Here is an 18,916-nt window from a genome sequence, read left to right on the forward strand (position 1 = left end):
CGGCGGCGGCGGCTGGGGGCACCCGGGCGGGGTCTGAGCCGGGTTCGGGGTCTGGGTCCAGCGCAAGCACCGCGACGGGCGCTGCAACGGGAGCGGGGGCCATGCCCTGCAAGAGCGCCGAGTGGCTGCAGGAGGAGCTGGAGGCGCGCGGCGGCGCGTCCCTTCTGTTGCTGGATTGCCGACCCCACGAGCTCTTCGAGTCGTCGCACATTGAGACGGCCATCAACCTGGCCATCCCGGGCCTCATGCTGCGCCGCCTGCGCAAGGGCAACCTGCCCATTCGCTCCATCATCCCCAACCACGCCGACAAGGAGCGCTTTGCCACGCGTTGCAAGGCGGCCACTGTGCTGCTCTATGACGAGGCCACGGCCGAGTGGCAACCTGAGCCCGGTGCTCCTGCCTCCGTGCTCGGACTGCTCCTGCAGAAATTACGCGACGACGGCTGCCAGGCCTACTACCTCCAAGGTGAGGGCAACACCTAAAACCCTATACGGGATTGGGGTTCCTCCGCGGCTCCCTAATGCCCCTGCTGCAGGCTATTTCCTCTCCACACTTGGCCAGGCCGGGCGCCACGTCGCCCCTGGCCCGCATCCGCTCTCCGTCCCCCACGATGTGGGCTTAGGCAGGGGAGGGCGGATCTGTGCCCCCTTTTCTCGGCACGATTCGTGTAGGTAGAGAACAAACTACCCCCCCCCCCTTATTTATTTATTTATTTTATTTTTTTCTTTTGACGGGGCGACCGTAGTGCCCGGGCTCCAGCTGAGCGCCCAAAAGGAGGGAGAGGCAACCTCCTGGAACCCGAAAAGCGTCAGGGCCTAAGTCCAGCGTGGAATTCATGTCCCTGGAAGGCCAGGGTCAGTAAGGGCACATTTCGTAACACCATCCAACTTCTTGTACATAGGGACTGTTTATGTTGGGGTCTCTGGGATCCCGTCGTGGCCCCTATCACCCAGGGATTGCTGCCTTTTGGATGCACTTGGACAGAAGGTTGGCAATGCCCATTTTCATGGCCCAGGTCTCCTGGGGCCCCCAAGTCCCCAGCCTGCTGCCTTAGAGCTTTTGGAATAGAGGAGGCAGCGGCTGGGGGGCGAGTGGCTGCAGCCGGTGTTTCCAATTAACATTCCAAAATGGCCTCTTGCTGGCAGCGGGGCGGGCGGGAGAGGAGGGGAGGCCTGCGGCACCCTCGGGCGCAGGGCCCATGCCTAGCTGAAAGGCGCTTCCCATCTTTCCCATCAGCGTGTATCCCCAGTGACCCTCCTGCTCTTCAGGTCCAGGGCTAGACAACCTTGTGTTCTGAGGGAGGGTCCAGAGAAGTGTGTTTGGGTTCCCCTTCACCAATCTACCTCTGGGGGGGTGGGAGTATAAAAACTAGGGGGGGGACTCAGGACCAACCTATACCTTCACATTACCGTCCCCTAATGTGGTTATGGAGGTGGACAACCAGAGACTGTCGGGAGGCCCAGGTCCTCTCTATCTCTAACTGACCTAAATGTGGCTCTGGACCCTGTGGACTCATCTATAGGAGGGGTTTGCAGACCCTGGGTGCTGGTCTGAGGGGGGATTGTGTACTTTCCTTTGCCTCTTACTGAGTACTAATGAATACTAGGTATGCATGAGAACTGCAGGAGAGGATTGAGCTGGTGCCTGTCCTCAAGTGCCCTAAAGCTGGTGGTATGGCTGAAGTGTTATGGGTAAGGGTTCAGAGCTCCGGCCTCAGTTTCCTCATCTGTGAAGTGGTCATGGTTTAAATGGAAAGAACACATGAGAGGATGCACATTGTATGTTTGACATGACCCATGTTGCCCTTTGGTGGTATAATGCTTAACATGGGGAGTGCTGGCCATCAGTGGTCTTATGTGGCCCTTTTGGACTCTCACCAGCCTCTCACCCAGGCCCTGTCTCACCTCCGTCACAGGTGGTTTCAACAAGTTCCAGACAGAGTACTCGGAGCATTGTGAGACCAATGTGGACAGCTCGTCCTCGCCCAGCGGTTCGCCGCCCACCTCGGTGCTGGGCCTGGGGGGCCTGCGCATTAGCTCTGACTGCTCCGATGGCGAGTCTGACCGAGAGCTGCCCAGCAGTGCCACCGAATCGGATGGCAGCCCTGTGCCATCCAGCCAGCCAGCCTTCCCTGTTCAGATCCTGCCCTACCTCTACCTCGGCTGCGCCAAGGACTCCACCAACTTGGATGTGCTCGGCAAATACGGCATCAAATATATCCTCAATGTCACGCCCAACCTACCCAACGCCTTCGAGCATGGTGGCGAGTTTACCTATAAGCAGATCCCCATCTCTGACCACTGGAGCCAGAACCTCTCCCAGTTCTTCCCTGAGGCCATCAGCTTCATTGGTAAGTGTTGCTGTGCTCTGGCCAGAGTGGGTGGGCGCATCCAGGTATGTGTGAGACTCTGGGTGTCGCCCCTGCCCAACTGGGTACCTCTGGGCCTGTCAAGACCTGTGTGTGCCTTGCATGTGCCAACGTGTACCTGTGGGTGTACCCATGCCTGCTGTGACTCACCGAGTCCCTCAGGCCCCTCTACCTGTCAGGGCCTGAGCAGTCCCCTGAGTCCTGGGCTCCCCCCAGCTCTTAACATGTCACGGTCTCTCTGCTGTCAATCTTATATTTTCTGGCTTTGCTGTTGTTTCTTACTTAGCAAGCCAAAACATTACAGCTTGCAGACTCCCGCGAGGCCCAGTTGCTCTGCATCACGCCTTGGCACACGTGTCTTTCCAGGATGGGGCTGTCACTGTGCTTCTTTGGGCTTTACTGTGCACCTAAGAGGACTGAAAGCTAACCCTGGGGCCAGAGACTTATCTCAAACAGGCAGTTAATGAGAATGTGGTGCCCCAGAGTGTCTCTGTGGGACCCCAGCTGCTCTTAGCAGCCTGTGGGGTTTGCTTGGCATATGGGGAGTGTGCAGAGAAGGTGGAGAAGCCTGAAAGAGGACTAGATCCCCAGCTACCTTGGGCTTCCCCCCTGCTTCCTCCTTGGTCAGCTTGGGGTTATTGGACTGCAAGTCATTTCCCCAGGCCTGGGGGCTCACCCAGGTTAGGGGGAGGGACTCAGGCTTAGGATAAAAGCAGACCCTGTACTGTCTGAACCTGGTGACCTAGTGTTTCTGTCCAGCCTCCTGTGGTAGAATGGAGTTGGCCTGGGCAGTCTTTTCCCAATGGCGGCTGTGTCCAGAGGAGGGCGTTTGGTGTCAGCCTGGCTGGGCTAGCTTTAATAACAGGAAGTGGGAGGCTTCCCCGCCTCATCCGCTTACTGGGAACCAAAACTAGGTGCCTGCCTGGGAGGAAGGAAGGAAGCTGAGGCCTGGGGGAGGGGCCCCCGACTGGGGCTGCCTGGAGCTTCCAGCCCTGCCCCAGGGGACATGCCAGGAGGACTGTAGGTGCTGTCTCAGCAGTTGACCTCCCCATTCCCCCCCAGGAGGAAGAACAGAGAGGGGAACCCCAGATTTCTCAGGGCTGAGCCTACTTTGGGTGCTTTTATCCTTGAAGGTTCCCCCATATCTGGTAGGGGTGAGGGGACCCATCAGGATGCAGAGGTAGAAGAAAATCTTTTTCCCTGTTTGACAAAGTGAAGGAATTGAGATCCAAATATCCCATAGGACTCACTGGGACAGGATTAAGCTAGATACTTGAAAGGACTCAAAATAAAGTCAGCAGAAGAACTTTCAGTGTGACCCTGGGAGTGGGTTTGTGGGCTAGGCATTCCCCACACCTCGTGTGACCTCTCTGGAACCCTTTTTCCACTACCTCTTTCTCTCACTCCAGATCTCAAGGTCAGACCACACTTCTCCATACAGAGCTGCAACATCTGTCTCCTCTCCTGCTAGTCCTGTCCCTAGTGTCGTAGCCAAGGGACCATCCTGTTAGTCCCTGAGTCTGGACTAAGCACCTACATATGCTTAGTCCTGAGTCCCCTTTGTTGAGTAGAAATGGGGGAGGGAGGCCAGAGGCAATAAAGAACTTGGAGCCAGGTGAGGTGGCTGTAATCCCAGTGACTTGGGAGACTGAAGTACGAGGATCCAAGTTCAAAGCCAGCCTCAGCAGTGTAGCAAGGCTCTGTCTCCAAAACTAAAAGGCTGGGGATGTGGCTCAGTGGTAAAGCACCTCTGGGTTTAATTCTTGATAAAAAAAAAAAAAAAATGGGAACCTGTGTGTCATTTTATAGGAGAGCATTGTTTGAGTGCTGACTGTGTGCCTGGCTCCCAGTAGGTTTGGAGTCAGAGAACTGGAAACCTCGAGGAGCCTAGCGCTGCTGCTTGTTAGTCCACATCCCTGGCACAGCTATGGCACTGAGAGTGGAGAGGAGAGATCACAGGGCTAAATTGTTCAGGAGCTCAACCATCATTTACTGTGCACCTACTGTGTGTCTGGCAGAGGAGTCTGGGTAGCAGTGGGGGAAACTGGGAGGATGAAGAAAGAAGGGAAGACTGGCCGAATCCAGTTGGCTATGGGGAGAAATCACTGGAAGGGCCCCCACTTAAGCTAATCCCACCTGAGAAACCCCAGATGTGGCTGTTATCTTAGTCCCTGGCTCTTCAGAAGCTGGAGCTAAGACCTTCGGGACTAGCTGGGCAGAGCCCAGAGCCCAGGGTAGGGCCAGGCAACCCACTTCCTCCCTCAGGCCCACTTTGCAGGAGGCACTGGGAGTAAGAGAACAAGCACCGCCCCCACCCCCAGGTCATGGTCTGTAGCAGAAGGTGCTGAGTTAGGAGAAGCCTCTGGTGGCCTTGGGCTTGTCACTTTGTCTCATATCTGTTTCCACATTGTTAAAATGGGCTTATTGGCCATGATGCAGATTATTTGAGAGGAAACGGAAGACATCCTCTAGCCAGTTGTGACGTGACAGTTGCTTATGTTTGCTGAACCCTGTTTGGCCTGGGTCCTTATGAGACTACTGAGAATAAAAGGGCTCAGGTAAGGCTGAGGCTTGGGAATGTGCAGGGGCTTACAGCTAAAACGAGGCAGAACCCTTTGCACACCCCAAGTTGCTAGCCCACCACACTGGGCTTAGCTGGGTCCCTCAAGAGTCAGATAGTACCAACAAGCCACCTGGCTGCCCTCTGTGCCCAGCCCCAACTGCTGTGGCCCCTCTGCCCACCCGTTTGGAGAGGCTCTTTGAGACACACAGCCTTGACCCATGCCCCTGTGTTTCAGATGAGGCCCGCTCCAAGAAGTGTGGTGTCCTAGTGCACTGCTTAGCAGGCATCAGCCGCTCGGTGACGGTCACTGTAGCCTACCTAATGCAGAAGATGAACCTGTCACTAAACGATGCCTATGATTTCGTCAAGAGGAAAAAGTCCAACATCTCGCCTAACTTCAACTTCATGGGGCAGCTGCTGGACTTTGAGCGGACGCTGGGGCTAAGCAGCCCATGCGACAACCACGCGCCCAGTGAGCAGCTGTACTTCTCCACGCCCACCAACCACAACCTGTTTCCACTCAACACCCTCGAGTCCACGTGAGACCAGGTGCAAGGATGGGCATGGTGCCGGGGCTCCCCCAGCCCTCCACAGGGCCCGATGGGGCCCAAGCTTGTTGTCCCTGGCCCGAGGAACCCACGGATGTCTCCTGTGCCCAGAAGCTGAGGCTGAGTGGTGGCCAGCTCTCTGCCATTTGTGGGGGCAAGGCCTCCCTCTGCAGGACTTGCTAAAGAGGCCTCAGCTGTCAGACACATGGCTTTGGGGGCCCCTGGACCCTCATGTCTATCCCAGGACACTCCTTTCTGCTGGTGGCCTGACCATTCTGGCTGTTTTTAAAGACACATCCATGGACCTGAGTTTACTTTTTACTTTTAGCAGGTAAATCCAAGCTCCACGGAGCACAGAGTATTCAAGCTCTTCTTGATTTTTCTTTTTTTAACGAAAAGTGTTATTTTCAGGCTACATGCAGCAGTGGATTGTATAAACCAGTATTTCATCCCTTTCTTGATCTTGTGAGAGAGAGAGAAGTATTTTCAGTTTTGTTTTTCTTCCTATTTCAAAAAGCAATTATTGGTGTGTGTTTTTGTTTTTAATGGAAAAGACAAACCCTGTGTTGATCTTGACCAAATGCGTTTTGCACATGTATGGAGCTCGTTTCTCCAGCAGACACTTCTTAAAGGGGTGGCTTGCTGCTTTCCAGGCATCAGGACCCCCAGTTGTGCCATCTCCCACCCATGGCTCAGCCCAGCTTGGTATTGTGTCTGCCTGTGCACACTGCCTCAAGTTGTGCTTGGTGGGCCGGACCTGGGTCTTTGCATTGTCTGCCCTCCCATCCACCCCAAGGTGGTCCTGCACACCTCCTTGCGCTATCCTGCTGGAGGTGGGGCTGCAGGGGACTGCCAACTAGTAGCATTAACCCTTTGGTCTCAGCCCCTAGCAGGGCCAGGCCATGGGCCCTTCTGTATACTTACCCAAGACTTCTATCTAGTTCTTTCTGTAACTGGGAGTGGAGACCCAGTAGCTAGGGGAAAAGAAAGCTTAGGTGGTAGAGCCCAGCCCTGCCTCCCAAGTTCTTTTCTTCATCCTGGCTGTTGCTTTGGTCCAGCTGCAACTCCCAATTCCCTTCTCTCTGGAAGACTGCCTTGCTCACCACCTGCCCATGCCGTCTACTACCAAGAAACATGTACCCATTTCAACCCTAGGGCAGGGGCAAGTGGGGCAAGGATGGACGAGTAGAAGGGGTGTGAGGCTCCCTCCCCACACTACCCCGGCCCTATAACTACAGGACAAAGCCACGGATTCCGTTACCCTCCTCCAGTTTTGTTCCTCAGTTCTAATCAGGTGTCAGGACTGCATGCGGACTTGGGAGGGGTGAGCAGTTGGGCCAGGGTCCCTGATGGAGCCAGCACTCAGCATGTGAGCGAGGCCACGGAAACTCTGCCCCCACCACATCTTACCTCACAGGGGTGGTTTTCAGGGATTCTTTAGGGCAGTGGATTCAAATCTTGCCACAGTCGAGAAATTGACAAAAAGCTTCCAAGCTGTATATGGTTCTCTTTCTCTCTCTCTCTCTCTCTCTCTCTCTCATTTTTTATTTTTAAAAAGAAAACCCCAGAAAGATGTATCAGATTTGTGTAAATGAGGGTATTCCAGAGGGTGGCCAGTTTTGCTTTATGATCTTATGAAGGAAAATTTGTGACCCTACATATATATATACACACACACATACATATATATATATATATCCCGAACCAGCAACGGGACTTTGTTTATATTGCAAATAAATATTATTTTTTCTTTAAAATGAGTTGTGGTGTTTGGTAAGAGCTTGGGGCCCCAGGAAGGTGAAACGGGAGTGTTCTTCACTGGCACCCCAGTGCTTGCTTCTGTGAGGCTAGTCCTGCCCGTGGTATGCTGGGCACTTGCTTAGACCAGCCAGAGGTGTCCCCCAGATGGCAGGGAGCAGGCAGGGCTTCTGTCTGGATGAAGCCCCAGTCTCCATCTCTAAGATGGGGCAAAGCACAATGAGACCCCAAGTGCTTTTTGTATCTGCCCGGATGCTCGTGATCTTTATCTGGTCAGGGTCTGGGTTTGCAGGGAGGAATGAGCTGAGCTCTAGCTCCCACGGGCATGGGGTGGGTAGAGAGAGTGGCCTGGAGCAGAAAAGGATCCTGGAGAAGGATGGCGACCATGGCCTTGGGGATGGAGCTCCAGAGCCTTTATGTGTCCACTTCTGGCTAGATGGGATGAGTCCCAGGCCAGAACTTAAGGAGCCTGGGTGCTGATTCTGATCCCACTTCCGCCTCTGTCCTTAAGTGGGCTGTGATAGCATTAGGCGGGACCCAGGTGGAAGGTGGGTAGGGTGGTCCAGAAGCAAGGGCATCTCAGCAGCTCCCCGAGACATTCCCGTCAGGATGCCCAGGCTCTCCCTTCTCTGACCCTGACCCGTTGCTTCCTGCAAGTCACGTTGGAGCAGAACACAGTCACCACCTTCGCAGCTCAGCCTGTGACCACCAGTAGAGGCCAGGTTCTGCCCACCATGGAACCTGGGTTCGACTCATAGCTTTGTGATTGCCTGCCTTGGCCTCTCCTGCTCAGTGCTCCTGTCTTCAGAATGGAGGGTCACTGTTTTCCAGCGGCTGCCCGCAGGGTGGAGGCAAGGGGGAGCCAGGTTCTCGCAGCGTCGGCAAAGGGGCGGGTGCTGCTTTTGCTCTCGGGCTCCCTCAGGGCCCTGGTCCTGCTGTGCCAGGGGCAGCCAAGGGGGTGGGGGCCTGGGCAGCCAGAGACTGCGCCTTTGTTCCCTCTTGCTGCCCTCGCCCAGGGCCGGGGAAGCCCGCGGGTGCTCGGCTGGGGGCTGGGCCCTGGATAGGCCAAGTAAGTGCCAGGCAGTGCCAGCGTGCCCAAGCACAGGACAGAGGGTGAGAGCAGCATTCGCCTTCCGAGCGGACTCCTCAAACTGAGGACTGGGGGCTTGGGAGTACATGAAATAGGCTGACCCCACCACTTAACCCCATGCACCCTCAGGCCGGGTGGTCGCTCCAACCCTCAGCGTCTGATCTGTAGAAATCCTGACCTCAGCACTACCTGGCTAAGACTCCCTGCCAGGAGAGTCAGGTTGTAGCTGAGTGGCTAGGGCCCTGGAGCCTTGCTCTGTGACCTGAGGCTAGTGCTGTGGACCACTGTCCCCCACCTTGGGTCCCAAGATCCCACTCATGGAATCTCACTCTGAGCTCCTGTTATTCTGCCCCGTCTCAGCCGTTCTGTCCCTCCATGGGCCCTACCTGCTCAAGACCATCCTTGACCGGGGCCCTTGATGCCAGAGTCCCCTGAACTTTGCATGTCTGGCTCTCTAGGGCTGCTTCTACTTTGTCTCTCTTCCCCCCAAATCCTGTCACTTTCCTCCTGTCCCTCTGTTAGCCCCCTGGGTCCCTGTTTCAGTCTCCATCTCAGCTCCAGCCCCAGGGACCCATCAACTTCTTAGCGCTTCTTAGCATTCTCGTGGGAGAAGGATTCAAGTCACTTACTCACTTACACATTCATCCAGCAGCCATTTCCTGTGCCGCTTGGGCAGTCCCAGGAGTGGGAACATGCCCGAGGGAAAGTTCAGTGATGTCAGGCTGGGTGGCAGGATAATAGGGCCCTCAACTTGTCTTCTGATAAATGAATCAGGTGCAACAGCAAGAGTGACTAAGGCTAGACGTCAGGAAGAACTTGTAACATTGAGTAGCAGTCACCCTGAAGGGTGTTCTGACAAGGAAACCACAAAAGAGATGAGTATTTCCCTAAGGTTCTCTGCTATGAGCCTGGGGAGGAGGAAGCAGCCCTTGGGAAAGGGGTCTGCCCCACTTGCTGCCTCCATGAGGTCCCTGCCCAGAGTACAAACACAGTCATGCCTCATGAATGGGGCAGGGTAGGGGCAGGCAGTAAGCCCATGCTAGAACCTGCCCCTTCTCTGCCCCTGCCACTGCATGGCACACTGAGGCATTGGGCAACCCCTCTGTGTCAGGATGGATATGTCTGGAACAAAAACTTCCTTAGCAGAAACCACAGCCTGTGTCAGAGCACATTAGCATGTTAACCTCCAGGCACCCAGGTCGGGGGACGACGTCCAGGTTCTGATGTTTGACGCTTTTCCCCTGACTGTTCTGGGCAGGACACATCCCTCTCACCTCCTTGCAGAGGCCTCCTAGGATTGGTCCCATATGACACACAGATCCAAGAGTCCTGAGTTGGCCCTGTTCCCCCCACACAGAGGAATGAGTCAGGGGAGAAGCCAGACCTCCTCTGGCTGCTCTCTGAGTCTTTTCACCAGCCCTGCCTCCTCCATTAGGTTGGGCACCTTCCTTTGCTGGCCCTACTGGGACCAGATACGCACACACTCACATGCGCACACATGCAGCCTCCTCATTTCTGAGTGAGCAAGCCCAGGCTGGCCCTGTTGTGTTTGAGGAGCCGCCTGCCTCTGACTCCAGCCTCCCCTCCTCAGGGTGCGTCCTGGGTGAAGTCACTCCTCTCCAGGCATGGCCATTCAAGAACACCACTAGCAACTCTTGAAGGCCTCGGGCCCATTGTCTCTGACTGGGCTGGATAAGCCCCCGTAGGAGACACAAGACTCCAGTGCTGGAAGAACCCCGCTTTGCTCAAGCAGCAGGCCCCTCCCCGGGGTTGCCCTAGTACGCACCTCCAGGGGCATTGTCCACCCCACAGTGACCGTGCATGTGTGGGGTCTCCATATACCCGCTCCATGCCCATGTCTCCTCCTCTGGCCTCAGGGATACAGATAAAAGAGAAGGTGCAGTACCATGCTGGGGGGTCATGGAGGAACCTCTCTAGGGGACAGGGGTCCCCTAAAGGGCTTCAAGCCAAAGACTGACAGTCTGATTGTCACTACCGGATGTCCCAGTTGCTGAGTGGAGAATAGTCTGAAGGGCAAGCATATGGGTCAGAGAATAAGTAAGGAGGCTGGGATAGTCATTAAAAGGTGGGCCAGGAGGGCTGGACCAGGGTGGCCTGGGAAGAGATGGTGAGAGGACATATCTTCACGACCAGAAAGACTTGGGCCCCAAGGGAGGTGGGCAGCAGAGTGCCAGCAAAGGTTCTCAGCTTGTCTCACTGTGCCCATGGCCTGGATGCCATGGACACAATTCTTTTTTTTCATTTTTTAATTTTTTTTGTTGTTCAAAACATTACAAAGCTCTTGACATATCATATTTCATACATTTGATTCAAGTGGGTTATGAACTCCCATCTTTACCCCGTATACAGATTGTAGAATCACATCGGTTACACATCCACGTTTTTACATACTGCCATACTAGTGTCTGATGTGTTCTGCTGCCTTTCCTATCCTCTACTATCCTCCCTCCCCTCCCCTCTCCTCCCATCTTCTCTCTCTACCCCATCTACTGTAATTCATTTCTCTCTCTTGTTTTTTCCCCTTTTCCCTCACTTCCTCTTATAGGTAATTTTGTATAACAATGAGGGTCTCCTTCCATTTCCATGCAATTTCCCTTCTCTCTCCCTTTCCCTCCCACCTCTCGTCCCTGTTTAATGGTAATCTTCTTCTCATGCTCTTCCTCCCTGCTCTGTTCTTAGTTGCCCTCCTTATATCAAAGAAGACATTTGGCATTTGTTTTTTAGGGATTGGCTAGCTTCACTTGGCGGACACGATTCTATGCAGGAGAATGGGTCCTAACCAGGGGATGTGTGGTCCCCAGGGTAACCCTGAATCCTCATTCAGCTCCCCGGAAGGGAACCTGCCCTACCCCTCACTGTATACGCCATCCAGGGTACTATGGTTTCGATATGAGGTATTTCCCAAAGCTCCTCTTAGTGCAAGAATATTGGATTGGGGGAGCTGTGACCTAATCAGTCCATTCTAGTTGAAATGGAATGACTGGTGAGAACTGTAGGCAGGTGGGGCATGGCAGGAGAAGGTGGGCCCCTGGAGGAGACGGCCCTGACACAGTACATCTTCCCTCTGGCCCCATCCCCCTCTCTCTGCTTCCTGACCCCGCCATGCGCTGAGCAGTTTTCCTCTGCTGGGCTCTTCAGTCATGATGCATGGCCATACCTTGAGCCCAGAGCAATGGAGTCAGCCATCTATGGACTGAGATCTCTGATCATATGTACCAAAATAAACTTATCCTCCGCTAAGTTGTTCTTGTCAGGTATTTTGGTCACAGTGACGCAAAGCTAACTAAAACACAGGATGACCAAGGTTCTCCTGCACACGGGTGTCTCTCCCAGGCACCTCTCAGAGTCTTGGGAATGTGAGCCATAAGGATGTTCATTGAGCCATGATCTTCCACCCTGGCTGAGGGGCACTATCTGGTACCAGTCATTGTTGATTCACTGTGTGATCTTGGGTGAGCCTCCTCCCCTACCCAGTCTTCACACAGGAGGAGATGAGAACAATTACCTTTAAACTCAGGGAGCATGGTCCAGACCTTCAGTTCTGTCCTGAGGGCTGGTCAGCCTGGCCTCAGTATCCAAGAAACCTAGGAGCCAATAAATATGCAGCCTAAGAGGAAAGGGCCCTTGACTGGGGTGAAGCATTGGGATGGAGTGCTAGCTGGGGGCCAAGCTGCCTGGGCAGGACTGGGCCAAGCCGATCCTTCTCTGCCCCATCACTATATCCCCTTAAAGGTCTCTCTCTCTCTCTCTCTCTCTCTCTCTCTCTCTCTCTCTCTCAGTACCAGGGAAAATCAGAGGGGCTTTACCACTGAGCCACATCCCCAGCCCTTTTTATTTATTTTTTTTATAGCTTTACTATTTATTTATTTATTTTTATGTGGTGCTGAGGATTGAACCCAGGGCACATGCTAGGCGAATGCTTTACCGCTGATCCACAACCCCAGCACCCCCCACCAACCCTTTTAAAATATATATATATATATTTGAGTCAGGGTCACACTAAATTGCTTAGAGCCTTGCTAAGTTGCTGAGGCTGGCTTTGAACTTGCAATTCTCCTGCCTCGGCCTCCAGAGTTGCTGGGATTACAGGCATGTGCCCCTGCACCCAGTCCCTTAAGGACTCTTGCTCCTTCCTTTCTGCTTCTTCCCTGACACGGGGATCCCTCTTCCATTTCCCCATGGTCCTGAGGTGCAGAGTACTGCCAGGGTCAGGGCATCCAGGTAAGCCATGGTTCCTGGTCACAGCTTCACTGCCTGCCCCTCGGTGTTCTGGTCTGGGAGTAGTTTGAACCTGGATTCTAGCTGTCTACCTGGGCTGGCCCCCCACTCCGTTCTTCCCCTTAAGTCATGCGTCACCTACCACCCCTGCCAGCCTGCACCCCCACTCCGTTCTTTCGCTCTGCCTATTGCCTACACTGCTCACCTGCAGACCCTGCCACCAGCTTCCCAAGTCTGCACCTTTGTGAGCCACCTGTGTCCCCGCATCCTCTGCCTGAAACCTGGGCTTATCTGAGAGTCACCTCTCTTCTTCCCTCTCAGAGGAGCAAGGGAGCTGGGGGCTAGTATTCCTGAGAGGGCTGCAGAACAAAGGCGGAGCCCATACCTGGCCTCAGATCCTTGGAGCCTCTCCCTGACCTTTGGGGGAGGGAGGCTGGATACTAAGCCCCTCCCAGACCACCTCTGAGCAGGGAGTGTGGGTATGCTTTTTCTGCATCTTGAATTCTTTCCCTGGGCCTTGTGCCCAGAAGTGGCATTTCTGGGACAAAACACCTGAACTCAGTTTTCCCAAATTGGCTTCTGAAAAGAAAGCAGAACTCTCTTTCATATTGGGCTATTATTATTGATGATTTAGAGAAGCCATGTATTGGCTATGCCGGGTGCACACTGGGGGCCTTGAGTCCCTATCAGCCTGAGCCCCTGACAGGCCCAGCCTGGGACTTGTGCTGCTGAGCCTTATCCTCTGCAGTTCTAACTGCAGCAAGAGTAATGATAACAATAATACACACAGCATGGCCCTTTTGCTCTGGGATGGGGTGTCCTGCAGGCTTTTCATTATAAACTCATTTAACTTTCCAGTAGCCTTGGAGGAGGTGCTGGACTAGCCCCTGTGGGCAGATGAAGAAGCTGTCAGCAGTAAACCCACGTGCTGGGAAGGGGCCACCCCAGGATCTAGGTGTCTGACTGTCTTGTGAGTCCCTGCTCTCAACTACCCCATGCCTGAGCGGCAAGGGGGCCTTCAAGCCTTGGCTCCCTCCCAGTCCTAACATCACCTGGAGTCCCAACTCCCAGGAAAGCAGCATCTTGTAGCAAGGAGCCCTCTTTGAGGACTTACTGCACAACTGTGGGTTACCTGGGCTAGGAGGGAGAGGCAGAGGAGGAAAGCTGGCAATAGCTGGGAGGCTTAGGAGGAAGTGTGGCATCAGGGCTGTCCTGGTGTGTGCAGGCTGGAGGGGCTGAGCGGCAGGGGTCCCCGGGTCTAATGAGTAAGGCCATCCGGGAGGTTTCTCAGAGGAGGCGACACCTTACAGTAAAGTTGACCCTTCTGCAGTTCTTTCATATCCTAATTCTTCCCCTTAAGTCTTGCATCACCTACCACCCCTGCCAAGTGGCTACCTCTGTCTGATCTTTCCCTGAGCCTCCTCCTCCAGGAAGCCTCCCCTCACTCTGGTGTTTCCTGTGGCTTCCATGGCCCTCTGTGCAGCCCCATATCTGAAGGCCCTGCTGGCCAGTGTGTCCAGACCCTCCTCATACCCTCAGGCTGTATGTCTGGGGCATTTCTGGACTTGTGTCCAGCTCTGGGTATCAGGCTCTCATGACTAGTGCACACAGAGTTTCTGCCAGGAGCTTGAACATATTAGGGATTCAACCCAGAGCCTTGCACATATGAGGTGAGCACTCTACCGGTGAGCTATCCCTCCCCAGCACCCCCAAGCCCTCTAAGGCATTCACAGGCATTCTGCCTGGCAGGGTTCTCCTATGTGAAGAGCAGAGCCCAGCCCCCCACAATGGGTGAGCACCCCTTGGGTCCCTGGAGTCCTTGCCTCCTACATCCCCTCACAGGTCCACATATCACCGCCTCTGCCTGCCCAGGTCTTTGGTGGTGCCCAGGAGGTAGGACTGACCACCTCTGTGCCACTGCTCCCTGATTCTGCCCACCCTGATAGCGGCTCACTCCTCGGCCAGGTTCCAGCCAGAGAAATGTCTGGCCTCTCCTGTTTAGAAAGATCTGCCACTGCCACAGCTAAGTGGAGGGGTCTGGAGGCCACACTAATTGATTAATTAAACCCTCTCGGTTAATTAGCTGCGTCCCTCCAGGGAAAAAAAGTCTAGAGCTGAGCTAGGGCCTCCTCTGTGTTGGGGGAGGATTTCATTAGCCTGGGTCAGGCTGAGCCCGATGCCAGTTGCAGGGAGCTGTGGAGAGCCCTGGGGGAGAGTTGTTCTGGGCCCTGGAGCCCTTTAGGCCACCTGGGTCCCGGAGAAGTGTCCTCCTGAGTAGGCCCACCCTGAGTCCCACAGGCCAGAGGCAGCTGGACCTGGGGGAAGAGGGAAATGTACACTCAAGCTCCAGGCAGAACCCCTGGGAACAGGGGATGGATATGGGAAGATGAAGCAGTCTACTATGGTCAGGGCTCCCTCACTGGGCTGGGGAGGATCCAGACAGGACCCCACCGCAGGTGCTTCATGCAGGGAGGGCCTTGAATGCCAGCATAGCAGCTTGAACTTCCTCTGGAGGTGGAGGGCCATAGTAGATTTAAAGCTGGAAGGAACTTGATTTGGGATTTGGAAAGATCTCAGGGGAGGAGAAGGGAGAGGTAGGAGAGTATGGGGGCCCAAGAGGAGGGGCTTCAGGTGTCCAGAGAGAATGGATATCCATGAGGTGTGGGGACTTGTGGGGAGGGTGGTCTAGCCTGAGTGCCAGAAGATCAGGTCCTGCTGTGTGGCCTATGGCCACCCAGTTCCCTTCTCTGGCCCTCTCTTCTTTCATGTGCCAGGTGCTGTGTCTAGGCAGATGTTCCTGAAACCACAGCCTTGGTGAATGTCACTGGCACATTTCCTTGAGCCAGGGCAGAACACCTTAAAAAAAAAAAAAATCGCCCAAGCCCCTCTTTTCTTTTTCTTTTTGGTGCTGCTAGGGATTCAACCCAGAGCCATGCACATATTAGGTGAGCACCCTACCACTGAGCTACCCCCCAGTACCCCCAAGCCCTCTAAGGCACTCGCGGGCATTCTGCCTGGCAGGGTTCACCTGTGTGATGAGCAGAGCCCAGCCCCCAACACTGGGTGAGCACCCCCTTCAGGATCTGCAATATCATGATTCCCAATGGGAGGAGCTCAGGGGAGGGGGACATTTAGGTAGTGGAAGGACACCTGTGCCTGGGCTGGACCTAGGAGAGAAAGGACTGACAAGGAGTAGGAGGCAGAGAGTCCAGGACACCCCAAGTGGCTACAGGCAACGGGCAGGGCTGCAGCCTTGGCACGAAGCCCACCCTGGGCCGGTCCTCCAGCTCCCTGAGTGGCTGCCCAAGTGGGAACAATGACCCTTTCACGTCACGCCTCCTCCAGTCACAGCAACTTTGGCGCCGCAGGACAAAGGGGCCATTTCATCATTGTTGGGCTGGATCAACAGCCCGCCCTGCCTGAGCCCTGCTGCCCCCACCCAGCCCAGGCCCCGGGAAGGGAGGCTGACTGCCCAGCCTGGCCAGAGCTTGAGACCTTCTCCCCATCTGGTCCAGCCACATCCATGCTGGAGACCCCCTCCCTTTTCCTTTCTGGCTCACTCCTGCCTGCTGAGGGGATGCCAGGCTGTGCTCCCAATCCTTGGTCTCTCCATGCATGGGAAGGGGTGGGGGAAACCGGCTGTCAGGCTTCATCCAAGTCTGCCACCTTGAGGTGTGAGATTTTCCACCTGTCTCTCTGCCCCAGCCAGACCTGGAAACCCCAGAGGGAGCACTGAGGTGGGGTGGGGCAATACCTCCTTGAGAAGAGACCCCTGTCTCAGGGGGTGAGGAAAGCAGACAAGGCCTCTTGCTCTGAGTCCTTGTCAGGGTCCTGCCTAGCCTTTTGCTTACAATGGCCTTTCACAATGTGAGCTAGCCTGTGGCTAGCTTAGCTCCCCTTTTGGCTAGTCTCAGCCCTCCATGGGTATCTGGCTGTACAAAGGCCCAGAGGGCCAAGACTATACCCACGGTAGACTCCCCCATGCCCAGCTCTGCCTCCTGCCTCCTTTGCTTAAAGGATGAGAGTTTGGGACCCTGAGCCCCATCTTTCCATTTTTTCTCTACTTAGCAGGATTTGCTACGGCTAAAAGGGATGGAAGGCCATAGCCTGCTCTTGGTGAAGAGATCCTAGTCTGAGCACCAAGACAAAAACTGTATACTTTTATGCACTCTGGTCAGAGCTAGGCCAGAAAAAAAAGCTCAAGAATCTAGCCACCAGGCCAGGCATGGTGGTGCATGTCTGTAATCCCAGTGACTCTGGAGGTTGAGGAAGGAGGATCATAAGTTTGAGACAAACCTTGGCAACTTACCTAAACTCTGTCTCAAAAAAAAATTTTTTTTTTTTTTGGTAGCACTGGGGATTGAACCCAGGATCTTGTGCATGTGAGGCAAGCACTCTACCAACTGAGCTATATCCCCAGCCCCTCAATTTTTTAAAAAAAGGCCCAGAAGTGTGGCTCAATGTTAGGGTGCTGCTGGGTTCAATCCCCAGTACCAAAAGAAAAAAATATTCAGTCACCAGGAGTCCAAGTCACACTCTCAGAAGCAGGGGCTGTGGGACAGGGTGGTGCCTCATTTTGGGTGCCTACAACCTTGAGCCTACAGATAACAGTGATGTTGATAGTTCACCCCCCAGTGGTGGGCAAGGGGTAAAGGGAGGCTTGATATGCTGGGCTCCACCAGAGGGTGGGGATGTAGATGATTCTGTCAAGGCCGATGGGCCTAGGGGATCTCACACCCCCTGTACATCTGCATAGCATAAACATTTCAAGAAGCCTGTCTGGAGACAGCTCGGTGCTCTGGGCCTGACCCCTTCTGTGCAATGAAGGCACAGACTCTACCCTGGTGGCTCTTTCAAACCTAGGACCCTAAGAGTGAACCAAACTGGAAGGACAAGCTACTAATGTAGGGAAGGAAGGAACTAGGGGAACGTGGGTTCCATAATCTTCCCCGTTTTGCAGATGAGAACACCAAGGATCAGAGGTAAAGTGACCATCGAACCACATGACAGATGAGGGGCAGAGCAGAGACTTAGGAACTGTGTCAGGAAGGAGCTGGAGTCTAGGGCTGGTCATCACTGGGGCCTGGTCTCAAAGTGAACCCCTGAGGTGCTGGGCAGTAGGCTGGCCATGTATGGGTGTAGGAGACCTGCAGGACCAGGCTTGCTCTGCAGCTCCTACAGCTGCCTGTCCCCGCCAGGCCCAGAGGCACTACACACACATGGCCCATTTGCCCTGCCTCACTTCCTCTGACTAAGACTAAAGAATCACCCCTCGAGGGGAGTGAAGCGCTGGCACTCATTAGCAGGAAATGCCCAGCCCTGCTCTCTCCAGTGCCTGCCTGCCCTGACACCCCTCATCTGGGATCTTGGCCAACGCTGCTAAGGAACACCTGGGTGGGGGCACTGCCCTGGTTGGAGAGTGCTGGGCTTCGCCTGATCCACCTTCAGTCAGTCTGGGGGTTAAAGCGGTTGCCCTTACACCCAAGCCTGGCCAAGGGCCCCTCTCTGCTAGTCTTGATGACATTCTAGCTTCAGAGTCTTTGGTGCCTAAGGTCTTCCCCAACTTAGTCAAACCCAGGATTTTGAGAGAGGATTAGATATCCAGCCCCTAGTAGGAGAACAAAACCTGGTCTTTGAGTCTAGTTTCAAACTCTTCCAATTTATTTGTTTGTTTGTTTGTTTTGGTGTTGGGGATTAGAACCCAGGGCCTTGTGCAAACACTCTACCAACTGAGCTGTATCCCTGGTCCCCAATTTATTTTTATTTAAAAAATTTTTTTGTTATACCTAATATTAGGGTTCAATTTGATGTAATTGTACAGGCTTGGAAGATAATCTGCTCCAATTCAGACCCGAGCACTTCCCCTTTCCCTCTCCTCCTCCTTCTCCCTGTTCCTTTTCCTCTACTCTGCTGATCTTTCTTCTATTTATTTAGTTTTTTTTTTTAATTAGCACATTATAGATATATATAAAGGTGAATTTCACTGTGGTATATTCATATATGTACATAGGAAAGTTTGATCAGATTCATTCCACCACTTGGCCTTCTTCAGTTTTGAGGTAGCTTCTGAAAGGTGTCTGCCCAAAGAATAGAGAGGTTGAGGCTGCCTCACGATGCCTGGAGAGGAATGAGAGGCTGGCCTAATGACGTTGGGGGATTTCCCCTTCTAGAATCCCTGGATGATCTACTGCAGCCTCCATCCAGGTGAGGAGGTGGGGAGAGTTGAGGCTTCAGGAAGTTTCTGGATCCAGGGCAAGGCCACAATTTCCACCAAGGCCCTGGTCTCCAGTCTCTGCGCCAAGCTTAGACCCCAGGCTTCTGCCTACCCAGGCTGGGCCTGTACCCAGCAG

General features: G+C 54.2%; 1 protein-coding gene and 1 non-coding gene across 2 annotated transcripts; one reads left to right on the plus strand and one right to left on the minus strand.

The window, feature by feature from the left end:
- On the plus strand, positions 1-7,236 carry Dusp7 (dual specificity phosphatase 7). Its single transcript, XM_015487093.2, has 3 exons — positions 1-465; positions 1,916-2,350; positions 5,167-7,236. The coding sequence occupies exons 1-3, from the start codon at positions 102-104 to the stop codon at positions 5,472-5,474; spliced, it is 1,107 nt and encodes a 368-aa protein (XP_015342579.1). The 5' UTR covers positions 1-101; the 3' UTR covers positions 5,475-7,236.
- Positions 7,237-16,911: 9,675 nt separating this feature from the next.
- On the minus strand, positions 16,912-16,984 carry Trnav-cac. Its single transcript has one exon. It is a non-coding gene; the product is annotated as a tRNA-Val (tRNA).
- Between the last annotated feature and the right edge of the window lie 1,932 nt (positions 16,985-18,916).

The sequence above is a fragment of the Marmota marmota genome, unplaced genomic scaffold (assembly GCF_001458135.2).
Source record: "Marmota marmota marmota unplaced genomic scaffold, marMar, whole genome shotgun sequence".
In the NCBI taxonomy this organism is placed as follows: domain Eukaryota; kingdom Metazoa; phylum Chordata; class Mammalia; order Rodentia; family Sciuridae; genus Marmota; species Marmota marmota.

Excerpts from the sequence above, each read along its gene's own strand:
- Dusp7 (XM_015487093.2), top strand. The coding sequence starts at position 102 with ATGCCCTGCAAGAGCGCCGAGTGGCTGCAGGAGGAGCTGGAGGCGCGC. Across the intron at positions 466-1,915 it reads CCAGGCCTACTACCTCCAAG|GTGGTTTCAACAAGTTCCAG; the intron begins GTGAGGGCAACA and ends CCTCCGTCACAG. Across the intron at positions 2,351-5,166 it reads TGAGGCCATCAGCTTCATTG|ATGAGGCCCGCTCCAAGAAG; the intron begins GTAAGTGTTGCT and ends CCTGTGTTTCAG.